The sequence below is a fragment of the Globicephala melas genome, chromosome 19 (assembly GCF_963455315.2).
Source record: "Globicephala melas chromosome 19, mGloMel1.2, whole genome shotgun sequence".
Taxonomy (NCBI): domain Eukaryota; kingdom Metazoa; phylum Chordata; class Mammalia; order Artiodactyla; family Delphinidae; genus Globicephala; species Globicephala melas.
Genome location: NC_083332.1, coordinates 7451786 through 7470970, shown reverse-complemented (window position 1 = coordinate 7470970; position 19185 = coordinate 7451786). Strand labels below are relative to the sequence as shown.

The 19185-nt window shown below is 50.6% G+C and overlaps 2 protein-coding genes across 5 annotated transcripts in view; both read right to left on the bottom strand.

Moving 5' to 3' along the window:
* BCAT2 (branched chain amino acid transaminase 2) overlaps window positions 1–2817 on the bottom strand; it is a 16930-nt gene extending 14113 nt beyond the window's left edge. For 3 of the 4 annotated variants that reach the window (XM_060289817.1, XM_030873639.2, XM_060289818.1), the window contains exon 1: window positions 745–928. In XM_060289817.1, the coding sequence (XP_060145800.1) occupies window positions 745–768 (24 nt within the window). In that variant the 5' untranslated portion in view covers window positions 769–928. Of the gene's footprint in view, window positions 1–744; window positions 929–2797 lie in introns of those variants that run through there. The other variant, XM_060289820.1, reaches the window with a different exon arrangement.
* HSD17B14 (hydroxysteroid 17-beta dehydrogenase 14) lies at window positions 2103–19185 on the bottom strand. Its single transcript, XM_030873640.2, has 9 exons — window positions 19049–19185; window positions 18501–18539; window positions 18304–18386; window positions 17716–17782; window positions 13996–14087; window positions 3521–3625; window positions 3204–3271; window positions 2991–3087; window positions 2103–2900 (listed from the first exon to the last, which is right to left on the bottom strand). The coding sequence occupies exons 1-9, from the start codon at window positions 19134–19136 to the stop codon at window positions 2727–2729; spliced, it is 813 nt and encodes a 270-aa protein (XP_030729500.1). The 5' UTR covers window positions 19137–19185; the 3' UTR covers window positions 2103–2726.

The window sequence follows — 19185 nt, the reverse complement described above, 5'->3', positions numbered from 1 at the left end:
TGGGATAAAAGTCCCAGATAAAGTCAGGTGCAAAGTTAACAGGAACCACTTCTCCCAACGTTATGCTACAGCTGTCAAGGGTTGTAAAGATCTCCTTCTTTGAGTTGTTATTGTTTCCTTCCTCACTAAGAAGCCCTGTTCTCTAGAATCACAGACTCTCGGAAGCTCTGCCTGTTGACATCCTATCAGTAAGAATGGAGGGGTTCCACTCTCGCCTGGAAGATCTCTGTCACTGACAATGAGATGCTGCCTCGATTTCCAACCCAGGTGCAGAGTTTCAGATAAGGGGTTTCGGGGACACAACATTCTACTTCTATCTTTAGTTCCAAGAAAATAGGGCCTTGGGTCCAATTCCCAGTCCAGACCTGAGACTGAACTCTGCGTTCATCCTACTCCCACTCCAGAAGTCCTGGGCGTCTTATCCCGGCGCTCCCAAAGGCTGACTATTCCCTCCTAATCTATCCCGCCACCCCAGCCCCATGCTTCTCCCATTACCGTCTCCTCCTCCATGTATCCTTCCTTATATGTCCCATCTGGGTCCCCTTCCCACCGATTACCTCTCTCCCTTCACCCCCCTTAAAGCCTAGTTCTCTTTCCAAGGGGCCCCCTCCTCCTCGGCCCAGCAGCGGAACCCGAGTGCGGGAGGAGCGGCGCCGCGCCGGACTGGCCACCGGAGAGGGGTCCGCCCGGAAGTGCGCCGCACCGCAGGGCTCCCTAGACCCCGGCACTGGGCCGCGAACCCACCTGCCTCAACGCCGCTGCAGCCATGGTGTGTGAGGCAGGTATCTGTGCCCGCCCAGGGCGCGGGCCGGGATAAAGACGTTCCTGCCCCGCCCCGCTCACGCCTCCTCCCGTGGGATGGCTGCCAGCCTACCACCAAAGGCCGGCCTGGCCTTCCCAGTTACTGGGCGCCCGCGGGGAGCTGGGTCCTGCTGCACAGCGCATGCGCTGGAACTCGCGAGGCGAAGGGAGTACGTGGAAATAAACCCTCCTCCCAGCCCCCACGCTAGAGCGTGCATCCAAAGGTTTTCAAAAATGCATTTCAGTAGGTACAGTACTGTTGTGGAGCGCTGAAAAGGATAAGCAACCCGAGGGGGAAAGGCAGGGAGCAGAAACCTTCACATACCACGATTCTTGGTGAAAAGAAAAAGCACACTATAAATGTCGGTGGGCGCAGATATTATGTAAAAATGCACCGTTAAACGGAAAGGACTCTGAAGAGGGTGGCAGGTAGGGATGAAGGGGGAGCTTCACTCTGTCCAGATACTTCCCTGTTTGAATATAGGTTTTCTTTCCAACGAGAAGATATATGTGTATTCTTTGTAACTTCTTAAGGTATAAACATACACTCGGTTCAACATGCCTCCTTCCATCTCCCTTCATCAGTGACACCCGAAAATTTTCAATCCCCCAGTTCATCAATGAGCTTCAATGAGCAGCCCGTAGAGCAGGATTTCCTGGTTACTCCCCTTCAAGAGTGTCGCCCCAACTTCATGACCCCCAGGGGCAGAGTTAGACGACTACAGCCCCTCAGGATCCCTCTAATCGCTAGCAATTCAAACCTGCACCAGTGTCCCCTACATCGTGCTCCGCGGTCACTGTGCCCCCCAAACCTTCCGTGGTCAGAGTTCCCCCAACTCCTGCATCCAGGTTACTGTGACACCAAAATATTGTTCCTCCTCTATCCTCGAACTCCGTTCCCTAGGTCACTGAGTCTGCGTAATTCTACCCTGGGACATTTTGCTCCCAAATTCTGTTCCCCAGTCCTAAAAGCCACAGGCCCAGCCAGTCAAATTCTGACCCCACCCCCGCAGGGTGTCTCCCTGTTTTCCTTCCCTCCTCCCCAGTCCTCCCCCACCTCCTCGGCTGGAAGCAGTCAGGACGCGGCGCCGAGACAGCGCCCGCCTCCGCCGCGGCCAATCAGCGATTGCCTCACGCGCCCCCCACCCCCAAACCGCCCACCGCCGCGGCCAATCCGCAGCAGCGATGCAGCTCCACCTCCACACCTGGGGGACTTACCCCCAACTGGGCCCCTCTCCCCACCTCGGGGAACCGAGTCCCCCTCCTCCCAGCCCGGGAGTCCACGCCCCTTAGTTTCCTCCTCCCTCTTCCCTAGTTTCCTCCTCCAGAAACCCAGGAGTCCAGCCCCCAAGCCTTTCCTCCCTCTGACCCGGGAGTTTCAACCCGACGGCTTTCTCTTCCATCAGGACTTTTGGCGCTGGCCACCCTCCTACTCCGCGGGCAGCAAGGTCAAAACTCCTTTTCCCTAAGCGCCAAGAATAAAGTGCAGATCTTTTTGCTTTACCTCCTCCGTTATTTCCTAATCGGAGCTTAATTTACTCTCCCCTACGGGCCTTTTTAATTAGCGAGCTGGTGAAGCCGACCTGCAATACATTTCCCAGGAGACCCTGGCTACAGGCTCCTGCTGCAAAGCCTGCCGGGAGTTGTAGTCCCTCGGGTCCAGGCCACGCGTGGGAATGCGTGGGGCTGGGTGGGGCGGGGGGACGGGGTCCTGGTGTGATAGGACTCATAAAGGGCCGAAAATAAATGTAATGATGGCTTCCTCCTTCTGGCTGCAGAGCGCTTTTAAGGGAAACTGTGCGGTGGTTTGGCACATTGGTAAGTGGGCTTGATGTCTAGAGTTGGGGGGGGGGACTGGAATTTGGGAGACTGAGTTTTGGGTGGGAGAGCCCTAGTCAGGGAAGCCCAAGTGGAAATGTGGGAGATCACGAAGGGATGGTGGGGGCCTCCACGGGGGTGCCCCGACCTGCCTTGCACCCATACCCCAGCTCCGCACCCCCAGTCACTAGCAGCTCAATCCCAGTGCAGAAGCTGGCTTCGGAGGCCAGGAAAACAGCGGCAGCCCCCACCTCCGCTGGCTGGCCCATGCGGCCCAGGGGCTGGGGAGAGACAAGGGGAAAAGGAGGGTCAAGAGAAGCCACCACCTGACCGCCACCCCCATGCCACCTGGCCCTGGCTCCCACTCCTACCTGGGCCAGCATGCCCTCTCGGATTGTGACTGTGGGGTCAGGCGTTGAGGCTGCCAGCTCTTCCCACAGTGGGGTCCAGATGTTTCCTGGGGAGATGCTGGGGTGAGGCAGGAGACGGGGTCAGGGAAGTCTGCCACAAACACTGCCTCCTGGGCTCACTCCCAGTCTTCCCAGCTCCCCCAGCAGGCTCTCAGCCCATGTGGAGCTGCTCACCAGTTGGCACGGACACCATATTGACTCTCATCCAGGGCCAAGGCTTTGGTCATGGCTGTTACTGCCCCCTGCAGAAGACGGGACATGGAGAAAGTTCAGACCAGAGAAGATGAGGTTCCTTTTGTCCTCTCCTCCCAACCAGGGGGTATCAAGCAGGGGCATCAGAAGAGGGAAGTCACGCTCTCCCTGCAGGTTTCATTGGGCTGCACCAGGCTCTGTCTCTTGGGAGACCCTTGATGTATAACAACATGTCACAGGTGGCCATGCCTCAGGGCTGAGGTTCCTGAAGGAAGGGGCAGGCTACCTCGGTGGTGTACCTTGGTGGCCACATAGGGAACCGCCTGGGACTGGCCAATTGCCCCGACCAGGCTGGAGATGTTGATGACATTCCCGCGGCTCTTGCGCAAGTGAGGGAGGGCGAGCTGGGGAGACAGAAAGCAGAGTAAGCCACCCAAGCCCCTGGATCTCCGCCTGCCCCATTGAAATGCATCCTGATGGCCATCTCCCGGGTATGCTCACTAGTTGATCTGGGAACCTGTAGGGGCAGCAGCCAGGGTTCTGGGTGCACCTTCTCTGGTTTGCCCCAGGGCCTCTGGGTCTCACCCCTTAAGGAGTCTCTCCTTGTCTGGAAGGGATTTTTCTGTCTCTGCCTCCCCTTTCTGTGTCCTTGTCCCCCTCTCTCAGGGTCCCTGTGTCTCTTTCTAGGCCTTTTTGTATATTACTCAAAACTCCTGTCCAGGGCTTCCCTGGTGGCGCAGTGGTTGAGAGTCCGCCTGCCGATGCAGGGGACACGGGTTTGTGCCCTGGTCCGGGAAGATCCCACATGCCGTGGAGCGGCTGGGCCTGTGAGCCATGGCTGCTGACTCTGCGCGTCTGGAGCCTGTGCTCCGCAACAGGAGAGGCCACAACAGTAAGAGGCCTGCGTACCGCAAAAAACAAAAACAAACAAAAAAAAACTCCTGTCCATAACAAGATAGGAAAATGCAAGAGAGACCAAGATGGCTGCATATTTTACAAAACTGGGAGGAATCTCTTTATCCGTGGAGGGGAAGATGGTTTCTCTGAGTTTTAGGGAAAGCTCTGTGGTCAGAATGTGACATGGGAAGACTTCATGAAATGTACTCCCTATTCTGCCAACAGAATTGGCAACCCCTGGCTATCAGGAGGTCCCTAAACTAACTCTCAACTCTCTCTCTCTCCCTTTCCTTCTCTCTCCCTCCCAGTCGGTCTCTCTGTTCTTCCATTACACATGACCTTGAATAAACTTAAATTCTATCCCTCCCCTTGCTTGCCTTGGGCAAGGACTGTTCCTGCCATGAAAGATTAATGGTCACAAGCTGGCTCACCCAAGGGATACTCAGAATGGGAAGCTAAATTAACTCTCTCTCTCCGGTTCACCCCACCAGCTCTTTCTAACCTCCACTCCCTCAGAAACAGCCTCCACCCTGTCCTCAGTGCTCTATCTTCAAACACTCCCCGAGTTCCAACCTCAGGGCCTTTGCATTTGCTGTTCCCTCTGCTCAGAATGTTTCTCCTGACACAGCATGTGACTCAGTCCTAGGGTGACCAACTTTCCCCAGTTTTCTGGGGACATGGGACATTCGGTCCATAGTTTCAGGGCTAAAGTGGGACAATACTATCCCCTCAGCAACTTCAAATCCTGTTCAAATGTCATCTTCTCAATGAGGATTCCCTCACTGTTCTATTTAAAACTGCAACCTGCCTACCCCTGGGTCCCCAGCCCTCTTCCTGATTCCTTTTCCCTGTGTCACACACCTCCTTCTGACATGCCATATATATTTTTATTACTTGCTTATTTGTTTATTCTGTGTTTCTCCCACCAGAATGCAAAAACCTATGAGGGACGGTTGGAATTTCTTATTTTGATTCATCCCCCATACTAGGGTGTCTGGCACATAGTAGGTGTTCAATAAATATCTTTGGCATCAATGAATGAATTTATTGAGGATCTATTATGCGCCTGCCCCTGTTCTCAGCTATTTTTTTATAAATTTATTTATTTATTCCTGGCAGCGCTGGGTCTTCGTTGCTGCGCACAGGCTTTCTCTAGTCACGGTGGGGGGGCTACTCTTCCTTGCAGTGCTCAGGCTTCTCATTGTGGTGGCTTCTCTTGTTGCGGAGCACGGGCTCTAGGCGCGCGAGCTTCAGTAGTGTAGCACATGGGCTCAGTAGTTGTGGCTCGCAGGCTCTAGAGCGCAGGCTCAGTAGTTGTGGTGCACGGGCTCAGTAGTTGTGGCTTGCGGGCTCTAGAGCGCAGGCTCAGCAGTTGTGGCGCACGGGCTTAGTTTCTCCGCGGCATGTGAGATCTTCCCAGATCAGGGATCGAACCCGTGTCCCCTGCATTGGCAGGCAGATTCTTAACCACTGCTCCAGCAGGGAAGTCCTGTTCTCAGCTCTTTACACAGATTAGCTCATTTAATCCTCACGACAACCCTAAAATGAGGTCTAGTCGACAGCGCCTTCCTCCGGGTGAGGAGGCTGAGGAGCGAAAGGGTGACTGATGCTCAGAGGGTCATGTGATCGGTCACGAGCCAGTATTTGTGGCTTGGCCATCTGAGACCAAAACCCATAAGCAAATAAAAACTTCTGACAACTTGAGACTTCCCTGGCGGTCCAGTGGTTAAGACTCCACTCTTGCACTGCAGGGGGTACAGGTTCGATCCCTGCTCGGGGAGCTAAAATCCCATGTGCCTGGCAGACAAAAAACCAAAACATAAAACAGAAGCAATATTGTAACAAGCTCAATAAAGACTTTAAAAATGGTCCACATCAAAAAAAAAAAAAAAAAAAAAAATCTAGGTCTTCCCTGGTGGCGCAGTGGTTGAGAGTCCGCCTGCCGATGCAGGAGACACGGGTTCGTGCCCCGGTCTGGGAGGATCCCACATGTCGCGGAGTGGCTGGGCCCGTGAGCCATGGCCGCTGAGCCTGCGCGTCCGGAGCCTGTGCTCCGCAACGGGAGAGGCCACAACAGTGAGAGGCCCGCGTACCGCAAAAAAAAAAAATCTTAAGAAAAAAAAGAAACTTCTGACAACTTTAAGTGTTCTCCTCCCTGTCTCCCCTCACTCTCACGAGCCTTGAAACCCTGACTCCCCAGGCCCTGCCCCGGCCATATTTCTCTCCTTAATCCTCATCACTCCCTGCCCAGCTGTTTAACTCCCTCCCCTCCCCCAACCTGCAAAGGTGAGGTCCATGGGGGCTGAGACGGGTTCATTCACCACCCTCATCTCAGCACTGGGCACACAGCTAGCGTTCAATAAATATTTGCCCCATGCTCCTTGTGGCCCCTTTCCAGCCCTAACCCAAGGCATTCCTTGGCAGGCATCCTCCCCCACTCCTCCTGCCAAGGTCGCCTGTACCTCTGTGTAGCTGCATCAGGGACGGGCTGGTAAGAGACCTGCTGACTCTCCCTGTCCCTCTTTCCCTTCCTCCCTTCAGACGCCCGATTTGAAACAGCCTGGCTCGCTCAGAGAACTCCTGCAGGCTCTCCCTGGCCTGACTCCAGGTCTCCTAAATGTTCAGGTTCCTGGGTCTGTTTCTTGCTCTCCTCGCCCTGCCATGGGAACCCCCCACTTTACTGGGTTTCCACCAGCATCTCCTAAATCGCCCTTGGAGCCCCCTTCTGGAGCTCCTGACCTGGCCCCCTCGGGCATTTTCATCTACGTGTCTCAAGTGCAAAACTTACCCCATTGTCTCCCTCTAAAATCTGCCCCTCTTCCTGGTTCCCAGCTTCTGACATGGGGCCCGCTCCCACCCAGTTTCTCAAGCCGGAGACCAGGAGATCTGGTGGTCTTCCAGAGCCTCCCTTACCCTCAGTTCCTCATCAGACCCATCACCAAGGAGCTCTTGAATCTCTACAATTCCCTCCACCTTGTTAATTCATTTCACAGACATTTCGTGAGGACCTATTATGTGCCAGGTACTGGGGTAGATGCTGTGGACACTGCAGGAAACAAGACCGGGAGAGATTTCTGCCCTCGTGGAGCCCAAGTTCCATGCGGAGGCAGCAAGAAACAGATACAAGTGCACTATGAAATGTTCAAGAGTGTAATTAGGGATATGAAACAAGAAGGAGAGCAGGAGGAGGGGGAATGGGAGTGTTGGGCTGGGTGCAGTTTCAAACAGGGTGCCCAAGGGAGGGCTTTGGGAAGGTGAGACTTGAGGGGGTTTTTTTCATTCTTTTTTGGGGGGGCCTCTCCTCACAGTTTGCGGGATCTTAGTTCCTGGACCAGGGATTGAACCTGTCCATGCCCGCTGCAGTGGAAGCTTGAAGTCTTAACCACTGGACTGCCAGGGAAGTCCCAGATTTGAGCATTTTGAGTCCAGGTGTGAGCTGTAGGCATTTCTTAGAGAAAACCATGCTGGGCAGAGGGAACAGCGAGTGCAAAGGCCCTGAGGCAGAACCAGGCTGGGTGTGTTTGGCAGCCAGGAGGCCGTTGCGGTGGGAAGTGAGATCAGAGGAGCAACAGGGGCCAGAGTGTGTGAGGCCTTGAAGGCCATCTCTTCTCACGTGCACAAGTACGATCATCTCCTGATACGAATTCTCACCCCACGTTGCCCACAGATTTGTTCCTCATACAAGAGACAGAATGATCTGTTACTACTAATGATCTGTTTGTATTAATGGGCTCACATCCCTTCCTTGCTCAAATACCTTCTATGGCTTCCTGTTGCTCTTGAGGTCAAGACCAGATGCCTCGGCATGGCCATCCAAGCCTGATGTATCTGCCCCCCAACCCCTTCCTGTACCACCCCCTTCACTCACGGCACTCAGCACCTTGGGAGCTCCTAACTCTCTCCCACGGCCAGGCCTCTGCACAGGCTGTTCTCTGCCAGGAGCACCTGCGTCTCCGTGTAGCTCCATCAAGGACCCACCGGACTCTTGATGGCCCGACTCCCTCCCTTTGCCCCACCTCTCCCCTAGCTAATGTCATTCATGTTTCACTTCCTGCAAAAAGCCTACCCTGACGGCCAGAACAAACCAGCACCAGAACGCACTCACCCATATACACTCGTCTCTTGTTTATTTAGTAACACTTGGCTGCCCCATGACTATAAACTCCACAAGGGCAAAGACCACGTGGTGTATCCCCAGCACCTATGAATGCTTGGTCGGTCTTTGATGACTAAATAGATGAACGAATGGATAGGTCTCTAAGAACCAATCCAGCTCTGAGGGTCTACAATAGACACTCCTGTGCTCAAACATCTTCTGCGATCCCTACTGACGAGAGATCTCATTTCCTTAACTATATAAATATCCCTAATTCCTCTGTTGTTTTCTCTAGCCTAGGGAATGGCTCACTTTGGCTTGTGTCAGAATCTACCAGGGAGGCCAAAGACCCAGAGATTCTGATTCAGGAGGCCTGGTGTCCCAGAATCAACATTTAAAGAGCTTTCAAGGGACATTGGTGGTGGTGATGATGATGATGGTGATGAAGGTAATGATGATAATGATGGGGGGATGATGGCAATGATGGTGAAGATGGTAATATGATGATTTAATAACGATGACAATGATGGCAGTGATGGTTATAATGATGATGATGGTGATGATGGCGATGATGGTGAAGATGGTAATGATGGTGGTAAATGATGACGATGATGATGATGGCAGTCATGGTGGTGATGGGAATGATGGTGATGATGGTGGTGATGGCAATGATGGTGAAGATGGTCATGATGATGGTGGTAAATAATGATGATGATAATGGTGATGGTAGTGATGGTCACAATGATGATGATGGTAATGATGGTGAAGATGGTAATGATGGTTTAATAATGATGACAGTGAGGGTGATGGGAGCCATGGTGGTGATGATTATAATGATGATGAGGGTGGTGATGGCAATAATGGTGAAGATGGTTATGATGATGTTAATGATGATGATGGTGGTGATGGGAATGATGGTGATGATGATGATGGTGGTGATGGTTATAATGATGACAATGGTGATAATGGCAGCAACTTACACATGTTGACAAATTGCTTTACAACAGGCACTGGGATAGAGGCAGGAAGAAGCAGACAAAAGTCTCTGCCCTCTGAAAAACCAAATGCAATCGGCAGACTTTGGAGCTTGGTGTGAACAAACCAACTATAATAAGACATTTGCGAAAAACTGGGTGAATTTAAATAGGCCTTGGGTATGAAATGGTATTAAGAAATGACTTAATTTTCTTAGGAGATCTAATAGTAATTTGGTCATGTAAAAAAGTCTTAATTTTAATTATTAACATGAAGTTAAATTTTTTTTTTTTTTTTTGGTCACCCCACACTGCTTGCAGGATCTTAATTCCCAGACCAGGGATTGAACCCAGGCCCTTGGCAGTGAACGCGCGGAGTCCTAACCACTGGACCACCAGGGAAGACCCCCCCCCCAAATGTATTTTTAAGTTAAAACAGTATTTGGCTCTCCCTTGCCTCTTAGATAGGGGGATGACTCTGAGGTGCCTGTTTCTCGCTGAATCCCAGAGTGCCCCCAGGGGATGGTGCCCCACCTGGTGGTAACTTGCTTGGTGACGCCCTTCATCAGCAGCCTAGCAACTACTCCCCAGGCTGAAGGAAGCAATTCCTGGGATCGCCTTCCATCCATCCTGCCTTTCAATCCCCACCTGGACTCTGCTTCTGGGGGAACCCCGACTAACACAGGTGTGGCCACGGTACCGTGATAAGAATTCTAATAATCTGAATAAGAAAGTCTCTAGATTAGCTAAGATCATGATATCAATGTTAATGTTACTATGACTGTGTAAGAGAATGTTCTAGTTTTTAGGAAATACCCTCCAAAGCACTGAAGGGTAAATAGACATCATGCTTGCAACTTACTCTCAAATAGAGAGATAGAAGAATAAAGCAAATGTGGTAAAATCTTAACAACGGGGAGTCTGCGTGTACAGGACTCCTCTGTATTATCCGGGCAATAAGTCTTAAATAAGTCTTAAATTATGTCAAAATAAAAATAAATAGGGCTTCCCTGGTGGCGCAGTGGTTGAGAGTCCGCCTGCTGATGCAGGGGACGCCGGTTCGTGCCCCGGTCCGGGAAGATCCCACATGCCACGGAGCCGCTGGGCCTGTGAGCCATGGCCGCTGAGCCTGCGCGTCCGGCGCATGTGCTCCGCAACGGGAGAGGCCACAACAGTGAGAGGCCCACGTACAGCAAAAAAAATAAAAATAAATAAACGTTCTAATCCATTGGTAGTATTTATGAAGTTCTTACTAATGAAATTATATGATATCTGGGTAGGGGATGGCAGGAGGCAATGGATAGAACAAGCTTAACAAAATGCTTATAATTGCTAAAGGGAGAAGGAGATGGAGGTTCTCCTGTTCTTAAAATACACCCAGGTTGTTTCTGCCCCAGGGCCTTTGCACACTCTTTTGGCAAGTGAAACACCCTGTGTCCTACTTCTCTACTTCCTTCCCTCCCATTCAAGGTCGAGCTCAAACTTCACCTTTTCCCTTCTACTTCTCCCAGGATTCATTTGCCCAATATGTATCTCAGAGACTGCAAACCGAGTGAGGTCGATCGGCCACAAGAAACAGGATGGGGCAAGGTTCACGATAAACAATAATACCTTGCAGACAGAAACCTCTGTGCCAGGTATGTTCTGAGGACTTTGTGGGTATTTAATTTAATCTCATTCAATTCTCAGGACAACGCTGTGAATTACTACCACTATTAGCCTCCTTCTACAGATGAGAAAACCTAGGTGCAGAGAGACTGAGAATCTTGCCTGATGTTACAAGTAGGAAGGGACAGAGAACCCAGGCAGGTGGACCCCAGATCTAGACCCTCATGTGAGGCTTCTGCACCAGCCACTCACAGGTAACAGGGTCAGGAGGCCAAGGAGGGAGAGCTGGGGATTGGGGTACAGTGGGGAGCCCTTGCCATGGATGCAGTTGGCCAACTTTTCAAGAGAAACCAGAAATCCAGGTGTTTGTGAGAAATTTCTCTCTTTTTAAAAATGCTGGCAATTAGGCAATTAATGAGGGAAGGAGAGAAAGAAAAAAAAAACCACACACACACACGGGAAGCCCCTGGTGGTCCAGTGGTTAAGGATCCCTGCTTCCAGTGCGAGGGGCTCAGGTTCGGTCCGTGGTGGGGCAGCTAAGATCTCACATGCCGTCGGCACGGCCAAGGAAGGGAAAAAAAATACACACACGCACTTACCCTTTACGGGCTGTGGTGTGTGCATGCCTTATTGTACGGAGGTGCCAATCTTTTGTTATTATTATTTTGGCCGCATACCACTGACTTGCGGGATCTTACTTCCCAGACCAGGGATTGAACCCATGCCCTCCGCAGTGAAAGTGTGCAGTCCTAACCACTGGACTGCCAGGGAATTCCCAGGAGGGTCCAATCTTAGAAGGTGAACAGAAACTGGGGACAGGAGCCAGGGTTGATTGGTTGAGAGACAGATTATCCAACTGCCTGGGGATATTTCACCTGGATCTCGGATGAGATCTGGGGAAGCACCTGAGCTTCTCCACACAGGTGACCCCTGACCCACTCCGTGCCCCTCTCCCCTCTGTTGACATTCGCTTTCCTGAGCTCCTCTAGCCTCAAGCTGGTGCGCTCCGAACTGATGTCTCCAGGCCTCAACCTTTGCCCTAGACCCATGGCCCGCACGCAGATGTCTGGTGGGCATCTCTCACTCAACAGCCCCCCGCCCCGCCTGCTCCTCCCCAGGCTTCCCCAGGGCAGCAGATGCCAACGCCTTCCTGCCAGATGCTGGGGATTGGGGTTGCGGGAAACAAACAAACAAAAACCCCACCCACTCCTTTCTTTCTTAAGTCGGCCGCCACATCTAGTCTATAAGGAAATCTTAAAAAGTCTACCTTTAAAATGCATCCAGGGATTTCCCTGGTGGTCCAGTGGTTAAGAATCCGCCTTCCAATGCAGGGAACTCGAGTTCGGTCCCTGATCAGGGAACTAAGATCCCACATGCCGCAGGGCAACTAAGCCCGCGTGCCACAACTAGAAAGCCCTAACACCGCGACTACTGAGACTGTGCGCTCTGGAGTCCCAGCACCACAACTAGAGAGAAGCCCACAAGCAGCAATGAAGAGCCCTCTCGCCGCAACGAAGATCCCGCGAGCTGCAACTAAGACCCGAGGCAGCCAAATAAATAAATAAACAGAAAAACTTACGGAAAAAATGTATGCAGAATCAGACCATTTCTCACCAAATCCACAGCCACCAGCCTGGTGGGATCCAACATCACCTCCTCTGGCCTGGACCATCCCATCGTCACCTCCTCACTGGCTTCCTGGCCTCTGCCCTTGCCCCCCACTTTGTTCCCCACCTGGCCACCAGACGGCACCAGATCCCACTTACAACAGTTCGAGTTCCTCTGCTCCGAGCACTCTATGGCTCCCAGCTCAGACAGTGTCAAACCCAAGTCCTCTCCAAGGTTTACAAGACCCAGCACGATCTGCCCTCAACTTCCAGCCTCTCCCTGCTTCGTCTGCTTCAGTCACGCTGCCTTCCTCACTGTCCCTCCTACACGCCAAGCACTCCCACCCCAGGGCCTTTGCACTGGCTGCTCCTCTGCTGGACCACAATTGCCCACATACCTCCTTGGGGTCTTGACTCAAATGTCACCTCTTAGAGAAGCCTTCTGACCACCCACCCTGTCTAAAAGAGCACACAGATACACACTTAAAAAACAAATTAAAAAAACCCTTATCTAGAAAAGATCATACTGAATTATTTTATTTATGGGTGAAATAATGATATCTGAGATTTGCTTTCAAATACTCCAGAAAAGGTAAAGAAAAGAAAAAGTGAGGAGTCAACAAGAAACAAGAATGACAGAATAGGGGCCTCCCTGGTGGCACAGTGATTAAGACTCCACCTGCCAATGCAAGGGACACAAGTTTGATCCCTGGTCCGGGAAGATCCCACATGCCGTGGAGCAACTAAGCCCGTGCACCACAACTACTAAGCCCGCACGCTCTAGGGTCCGTGCTCCGCAACAAAGAGAAGCCACCGCAATAAGAAGCCCACATACTGCAACAAAGGGTAGCCCCCGCTCGCCACAACTGGAGAAAGCCGGTGCGCGGCAATGAAGACCCAACGCAGCCAAAAATAAATAAATAATTTTAAAAAAGTATTATAATGGGGAATTCCCTGGCGGTCTAGTGGTTAGGACTCTGCGTTTCCACTGCAGGAAGCACGGGTTCGATCCCTGGTCGGGGAACAGAGATCCTACAAGTCCCATAGCACAGCAAAAAAAAAAAAAAGTATTATGATGGTAAATTAAATAAATAAATAAAAAATACTTTGATGAAAATAAGTTGTTATCATAGAGAACGAATATGTACAAGTAGCTGCCATATGAGCGAGTAGTCAGGAAAGGCCTTTCTGAAGAGATGGTATTTGAACTGAGATAGTGAGTAGGAGGCGATTTGGGGAAGATTCAGAGGAAAGGCGTGGAGGTAGAAGGAGATACTCTTTGCTCCTGATAGCTATTCACTGGGTAGCAAACCTGTGACTGTCTATTACTGATGCCTTGTCCTAACTCCTTTCTCCAGATCCTTAACATCCCCCACCACTACCACCACACCACTTTGGAAGGTTCTGGAAGGTTCCTAAGAAGACTGGGCTATGTAGCAACACAGGTAGCTTTGGCCAGATGTAGGGATCTGCATGCATTTCTTTTCTACAGAAATGGAGTCCTTCTGGAATAAGATCAAAGCAAGGCACAGAAAACATTTGGCTCTGAGACAAAGTGGGTCTGACAATCTCACTGTCAGGCGGCTGCTCACCTTGGTCAGGGTGTACGTCCCCAGCAGGTTCAGCTCCAGCAGCTGCCGGAAGCCCTGGGCAGAGGTCTCCTCGGGCCACTGCGGAGGTGGATCTAAGGGTGGGGGTGGAAGAGAGAGAGAGCAGAGGATGAGGGAACCAGGAAGACAGGAGAGCAGGGAAGGGAAATAGGCACTGCGGGGTGCAGGGGGGAGGAGTGGCAGACAAGGGGGTCAAGGGTCCTGAAAAGGAAAGGAGGCTGCATAGTGGTTACTAAAAAAGTAGTCTCAAAATTGGATTAAGAAGATGTGGTTTGTATGTACACTTGGAATATTAGCCTTAAAAGAAAGAATGGGGGCTTCCCTGGTGGCGCAGTGGTTGTGAGTCCGCCTGCCGATGCGCAGTGGTTGAGAGTCCGGGGTTCGTGCCCCGGTCCGGGAGGATACCACATGCCGCGGAGCGGCTGGGCCCGTGAGCCATGGCCGCTGAGCCTGCGCGTCCGGAGCCTGTGCTCCGCAGCGGGAGAGGCCACGACAGTGAGAGGCCCACGTACCGCAAAAAAAAAAAAAAAAAAAAGAATGAAATATCGCCATTTGCAGCAACATGGATGAACCTAGAGAATATTATGCTTAGTGAAATAAGTCAGAGAAAGACAAAAACTGTATGATATCACTTATATGTGAAATCTAACAAATAATACAAGTAAATATATATGCAAAATGGAAACAGACTCAGATATAGAAAAGAAACTTGTGGTTACCAAAGGGGAGAAGGAAGGAGAGAGGGACAAATCAGGAGTATACAAACTACTACAGATACAAACTACTATGTATAAAGTAGATAAGCAACAAGGATATATGGTATAGCACAGGGAATTATAGCCATTATCTTGAAATAACCTATAATGGAATATAGTCTGCAAAAATACTGAATCTCTATGGTGTACACCTGAAGCTAACATAAGACTATAAATTAACTATACTTCAATTAAAAAAAATTAAAAGGAGCAGGGACTTCCCTGGTGGCGCAGTGGATAAGACTCTGCGCTCCCAATGCAGGGGGCTGACGTTTGATCCCCGGTCAGGGAACTAGATCCCACATGCATGCCGCAACTAAGAGTTTGCATTCTGCAACTAAGAGTTTGCATTCCGCAACTAAGGAGCTGGCAAGCCGCAACTAAAGGAGCCCTGGAGCCGCAACTAAGACCTGGTGCAACCAAATAAATAAACAAATATTTAAAAAATTAAAAGGAGCATCAAAAGAAAAAACAAACAAAAAAACAGTCTCAGGGCCGGAAGGCCTGGGTTCAAATCTTAGCTCTGACACTTCTTGGCTGTGTGACTTTAGGCAAGTCACTTTGCCCCCTGTGCCTGTTTCCTCATCTGCAGAATGAGGATAACACTTTGTTCCTAGGCTTATAAATTTCACAAGTCAATATTTGTGCCTGACACTTGGTACTATAAATGTGTTTGTTAAATAAATAGAAAGAGGGGACTTGCCTGGTGGTCCAGTGGTTAAGACTCTGCACTCCCAATGCAGGGGGCCTGGCTTCGATCCCTGGTCAGGGAACTAGATCCTGTAAGCCACAACTAAAAGATCCCACGTGTCGAAACTAAGACCCGGCACAGCCAAATAAATAAATATTAAAAAAAAAAATAGAAAGAACTGGGTGGATGGAAGAGGGACAGACAAATCAACATTCAGAAGAAAAGAAGCAGGAAAGATAGGAGTAAGAACAGGAAAAAAAAAATAGAAACTGGGAAAAATGGACCCTGAACCTTCCAAAGGCTTTAAGAGTCAAAGTGGATGAAGGCACAGAGAGATGGGAAACAAGATAATGGAAAGTTAATGAAATATTGGATTATTCCTCCTGGAGACCCAGGGCTTATGGCCTTGCTTCCTTCAGAGAACGGTTCAAACATCTTCAGAGAATCCACACCAGACCCTCTGTACAAAACAGCCCCTGCCATTCTCTAAGCCCTCAATCAGATTTATTTTTCTTCATAGTCTTTATCAGTACCAGACATGCTAATATATACAATCAATTATCCTTATTCGAGGCAGCTATAGTCCACAAACTCACAGGGAACACTGAATTAGTGACTATTGACCCATTGCTCCTAGGGGAAATACATGTATATAATATTACATTATAACATATACATGCTATTAACTGAAAGTTTGTGTCCCGCCCCCAAATTCCTTATGTTAAAATCCTAACCTCCAATGTGATGGTATTTGGAGGTGGGGTTCTGTGGGAGTTAAGTCATGAGGATGGCTCCCTCTTGAATGGGATTAGTGCCCTTATAAAAGAGACCCCCATGAGGTCCTTCATTCCTTCCACCATGTAAGGCCCCAACAAGCAGGCCCTCACCCAACACCAAATCTGCTTCTGACTTGATCTTGGACTTTGCAGCCTCCAGAACTGTGAGAAATAAATGTTTGTCATTTAAGCCACCCAGTCCATGGTATTTCTGTTATAGCAGCATGAACAGACTAAGACAGGACATATATGTGTATGTATATATGTACATATGTATATGTATATAGTTATATGGCTATCTAACATAAATATTATAATCTTAAATCCTAAAAAACAACCCATACTGGCAGACTCTATTTTATTTATTTTGCAATTAAGGAAGTGTTAAGTGACTTGCCTGAGGCTGCCCCACTCACAGATGCCAGAGCTGGGATTCAAACCCATCCAGCTGGCCCCAGCGGGAGCTCCTTACAGACACTGCCCTCTCCCATCTCCACCTCTGGGCATCTCTCTGTTTGAAAGCTAAACCCAGAGGGCAGAGCATCACCATGTTTGACCTTAGCTGGGAACATGTGCTACGGGCAACTCAAATTTTTGCCTCTCTGCCCATGTCCGTGAATACCGGGAAAGCGCAGTGAGTACTGATTCTGGGGTTACAACCCACCCTGCAAGGAGGTGAGTTCGCAAATACGGAATCCGCAAATAATGAGGATTAACTGTATCTGTCTTTTCTTGTCTGTTTCCTTCCTCTACAATGTGAATCCCATGAGGACAGGAATGCTTGGTCAGTTTTGTTCACTGCTAAATCCCCAGTCCCTAGGACAGAATGTGGGGCATAGTAGATGCTCAATAAATATCTGTTGAAAGGATCAAGGACACAGAGAGAAAGGATGCACTAGTATCTGCCGTCTCTAAATTCTTACAACAGAGAAGGGAAGTGCAGCCCAGAGAGGGTAAGTCAATTGCTCAAAGTTGCCCAGCCAATAAGAGAGGCTTCTTTCTACCACGGCCTTGCTGTGTGACCCCAGTCCAATCAATTCACCTCGCTGAGCCTTGGTTTACCAACGTGAGGCATTCTTACGAAGGGTAAGCAGGAAGCTGATGGCAATTTCCCTTCAAAGCCTCCACACCAAGCCCTATAGACCACGTGTAGAGAGTACATCACTTCAGTCATGGAAAAAGGGCCATCAGCCTCACTTCATAGATAAGAAACTGAGGCTACAAGATGGCAGCTATGTGCCCAAGACAGTTCTGGCAATTATGAGGCTGAGCAGTTACACTATTCCATACTCACAACGACCCTATAATGATGACAAGGATGGTGATTTTCATTTTAGAGATGTAGAAACGGATGCATAAAAGGGCTAAGGGCACAGGCCTGGGGGCACACAGCAGGGATGGAACAGAGCCAGCATTGGGGTGGGAAGCCAGGAGGTGGGTTGACACCAGTGGAGAACAGCCCTCAGGACTCATGACTCACGGTAGCCAGCGCTGTTGACTACACAATCCAGGCGGCCGAAACGGTGGATGGTCTCAGAAATGAGGGTCTGAGGAGAAAGATATCTCGTGAGTGAGCAGTGATGGTACCAGGCCTTTTGGAGCCGAGGGTCCAAAAGCGAGGTGGGGACAGGAGTCACAGCTGAGGGGCCAGACACCAGAGGGCTGGTGACATTCACACTGCGGTCACTACTCCAGAGACCTGGGACTGGGGTGCAGGGGCAGATGTCAGAGATGCTGGCTAAAGAGAAAGACCAGAAACCCTGAGGAAAGAGAAAAACTCTTACAGAAAGAGACTCACTGTGAGGAACTTATTTGTCCCAATCCACATGACAGGTGTGACAAGAGCCTTGAGGGAGTGGGAGATAAAGGAGAATCTTCCCAGGAGACACAGGACCTGGTCGGCAGAGTTAGCGAAAGCCTGGAAATGATACTGAGCTGAAACCTCTGGGACGGGTACAATTTAGACAGGAGAAGGGGGGAAGGCAGAGGGAACAGCATGTGCAAAAGCCTGGGGCGGGGTGGAGAAAAAAGTGGAGATACCGGGGGTAGGGACAGAAAATACGCTCACCTTCACATCTTCCTCCTGAGTCACATCACAGAGCAGAAAGACGGTGCCAGGAAGCTCCCGCTCCAGCGCCCGACCCCCGGACTCTGCAGGAAGAGAAGGGCTGGGGGTCTGGACTCTTGGGTCAGAGGGAGGAAGGGTCTGGGGACCCGGACTCCTCCTGGAGGGGTGGGGGTGAGGACTGAGGGACCCTCACTCACCATCTTTGTCACAGATAACCACTTGGGCACCGCTTTCCACTGAGGATGGGAAGAGAACTGGTTAACCCAGCACAGGCCTTTGCGAAGCCCTCTGGTGCCCTCTAGTGGCCACCTGAAGTGGGGCCGTCTCCCACTATGCTCCCCTCGTGACCCCAAAGTCTCATGATAATCCCTTAGGACAAAGGGCAGAAGTTTTGACACATATTCTCCTTGGCTGCTCCAGGTGCTTGCTGGAGCTCCTGAGCCTCCATCCCCGGGTTCCAGAGTAAACCCTAAATCTGCAAGAGGCATGTTCCCCCAAACCACCCGTTTTGCAGCCATTACCGAGACCCGCCGAAAGCGAGTCAATGGCGTTTGGAAATCCGCCAAAATCTCAGGCCCCAGGCTACCACTGCCTATCTTTTCATTAACTTTGCAAATGGGATTTTATAAGATAAGAATCTAGATTCCAGTACAGAAGATACTTCTTTCCACACCCATTAATTAGCCCCCGAGGGTCCCTCCTCTCCCAGACTCCCAACATTCAGAGCCAGCCAGACCCCACTCACCGAAGGCTCGAACGATCCCGGCTCCGATGCCGCGCCCGCCCCCGGTCACGACGACCACCTTCCCAGCATAGCGCGTTCCCGTTGCCATTCCGCGTGAGACTGTCTCTCCCTCTGTCACTCACTCCAGGATTCTATCC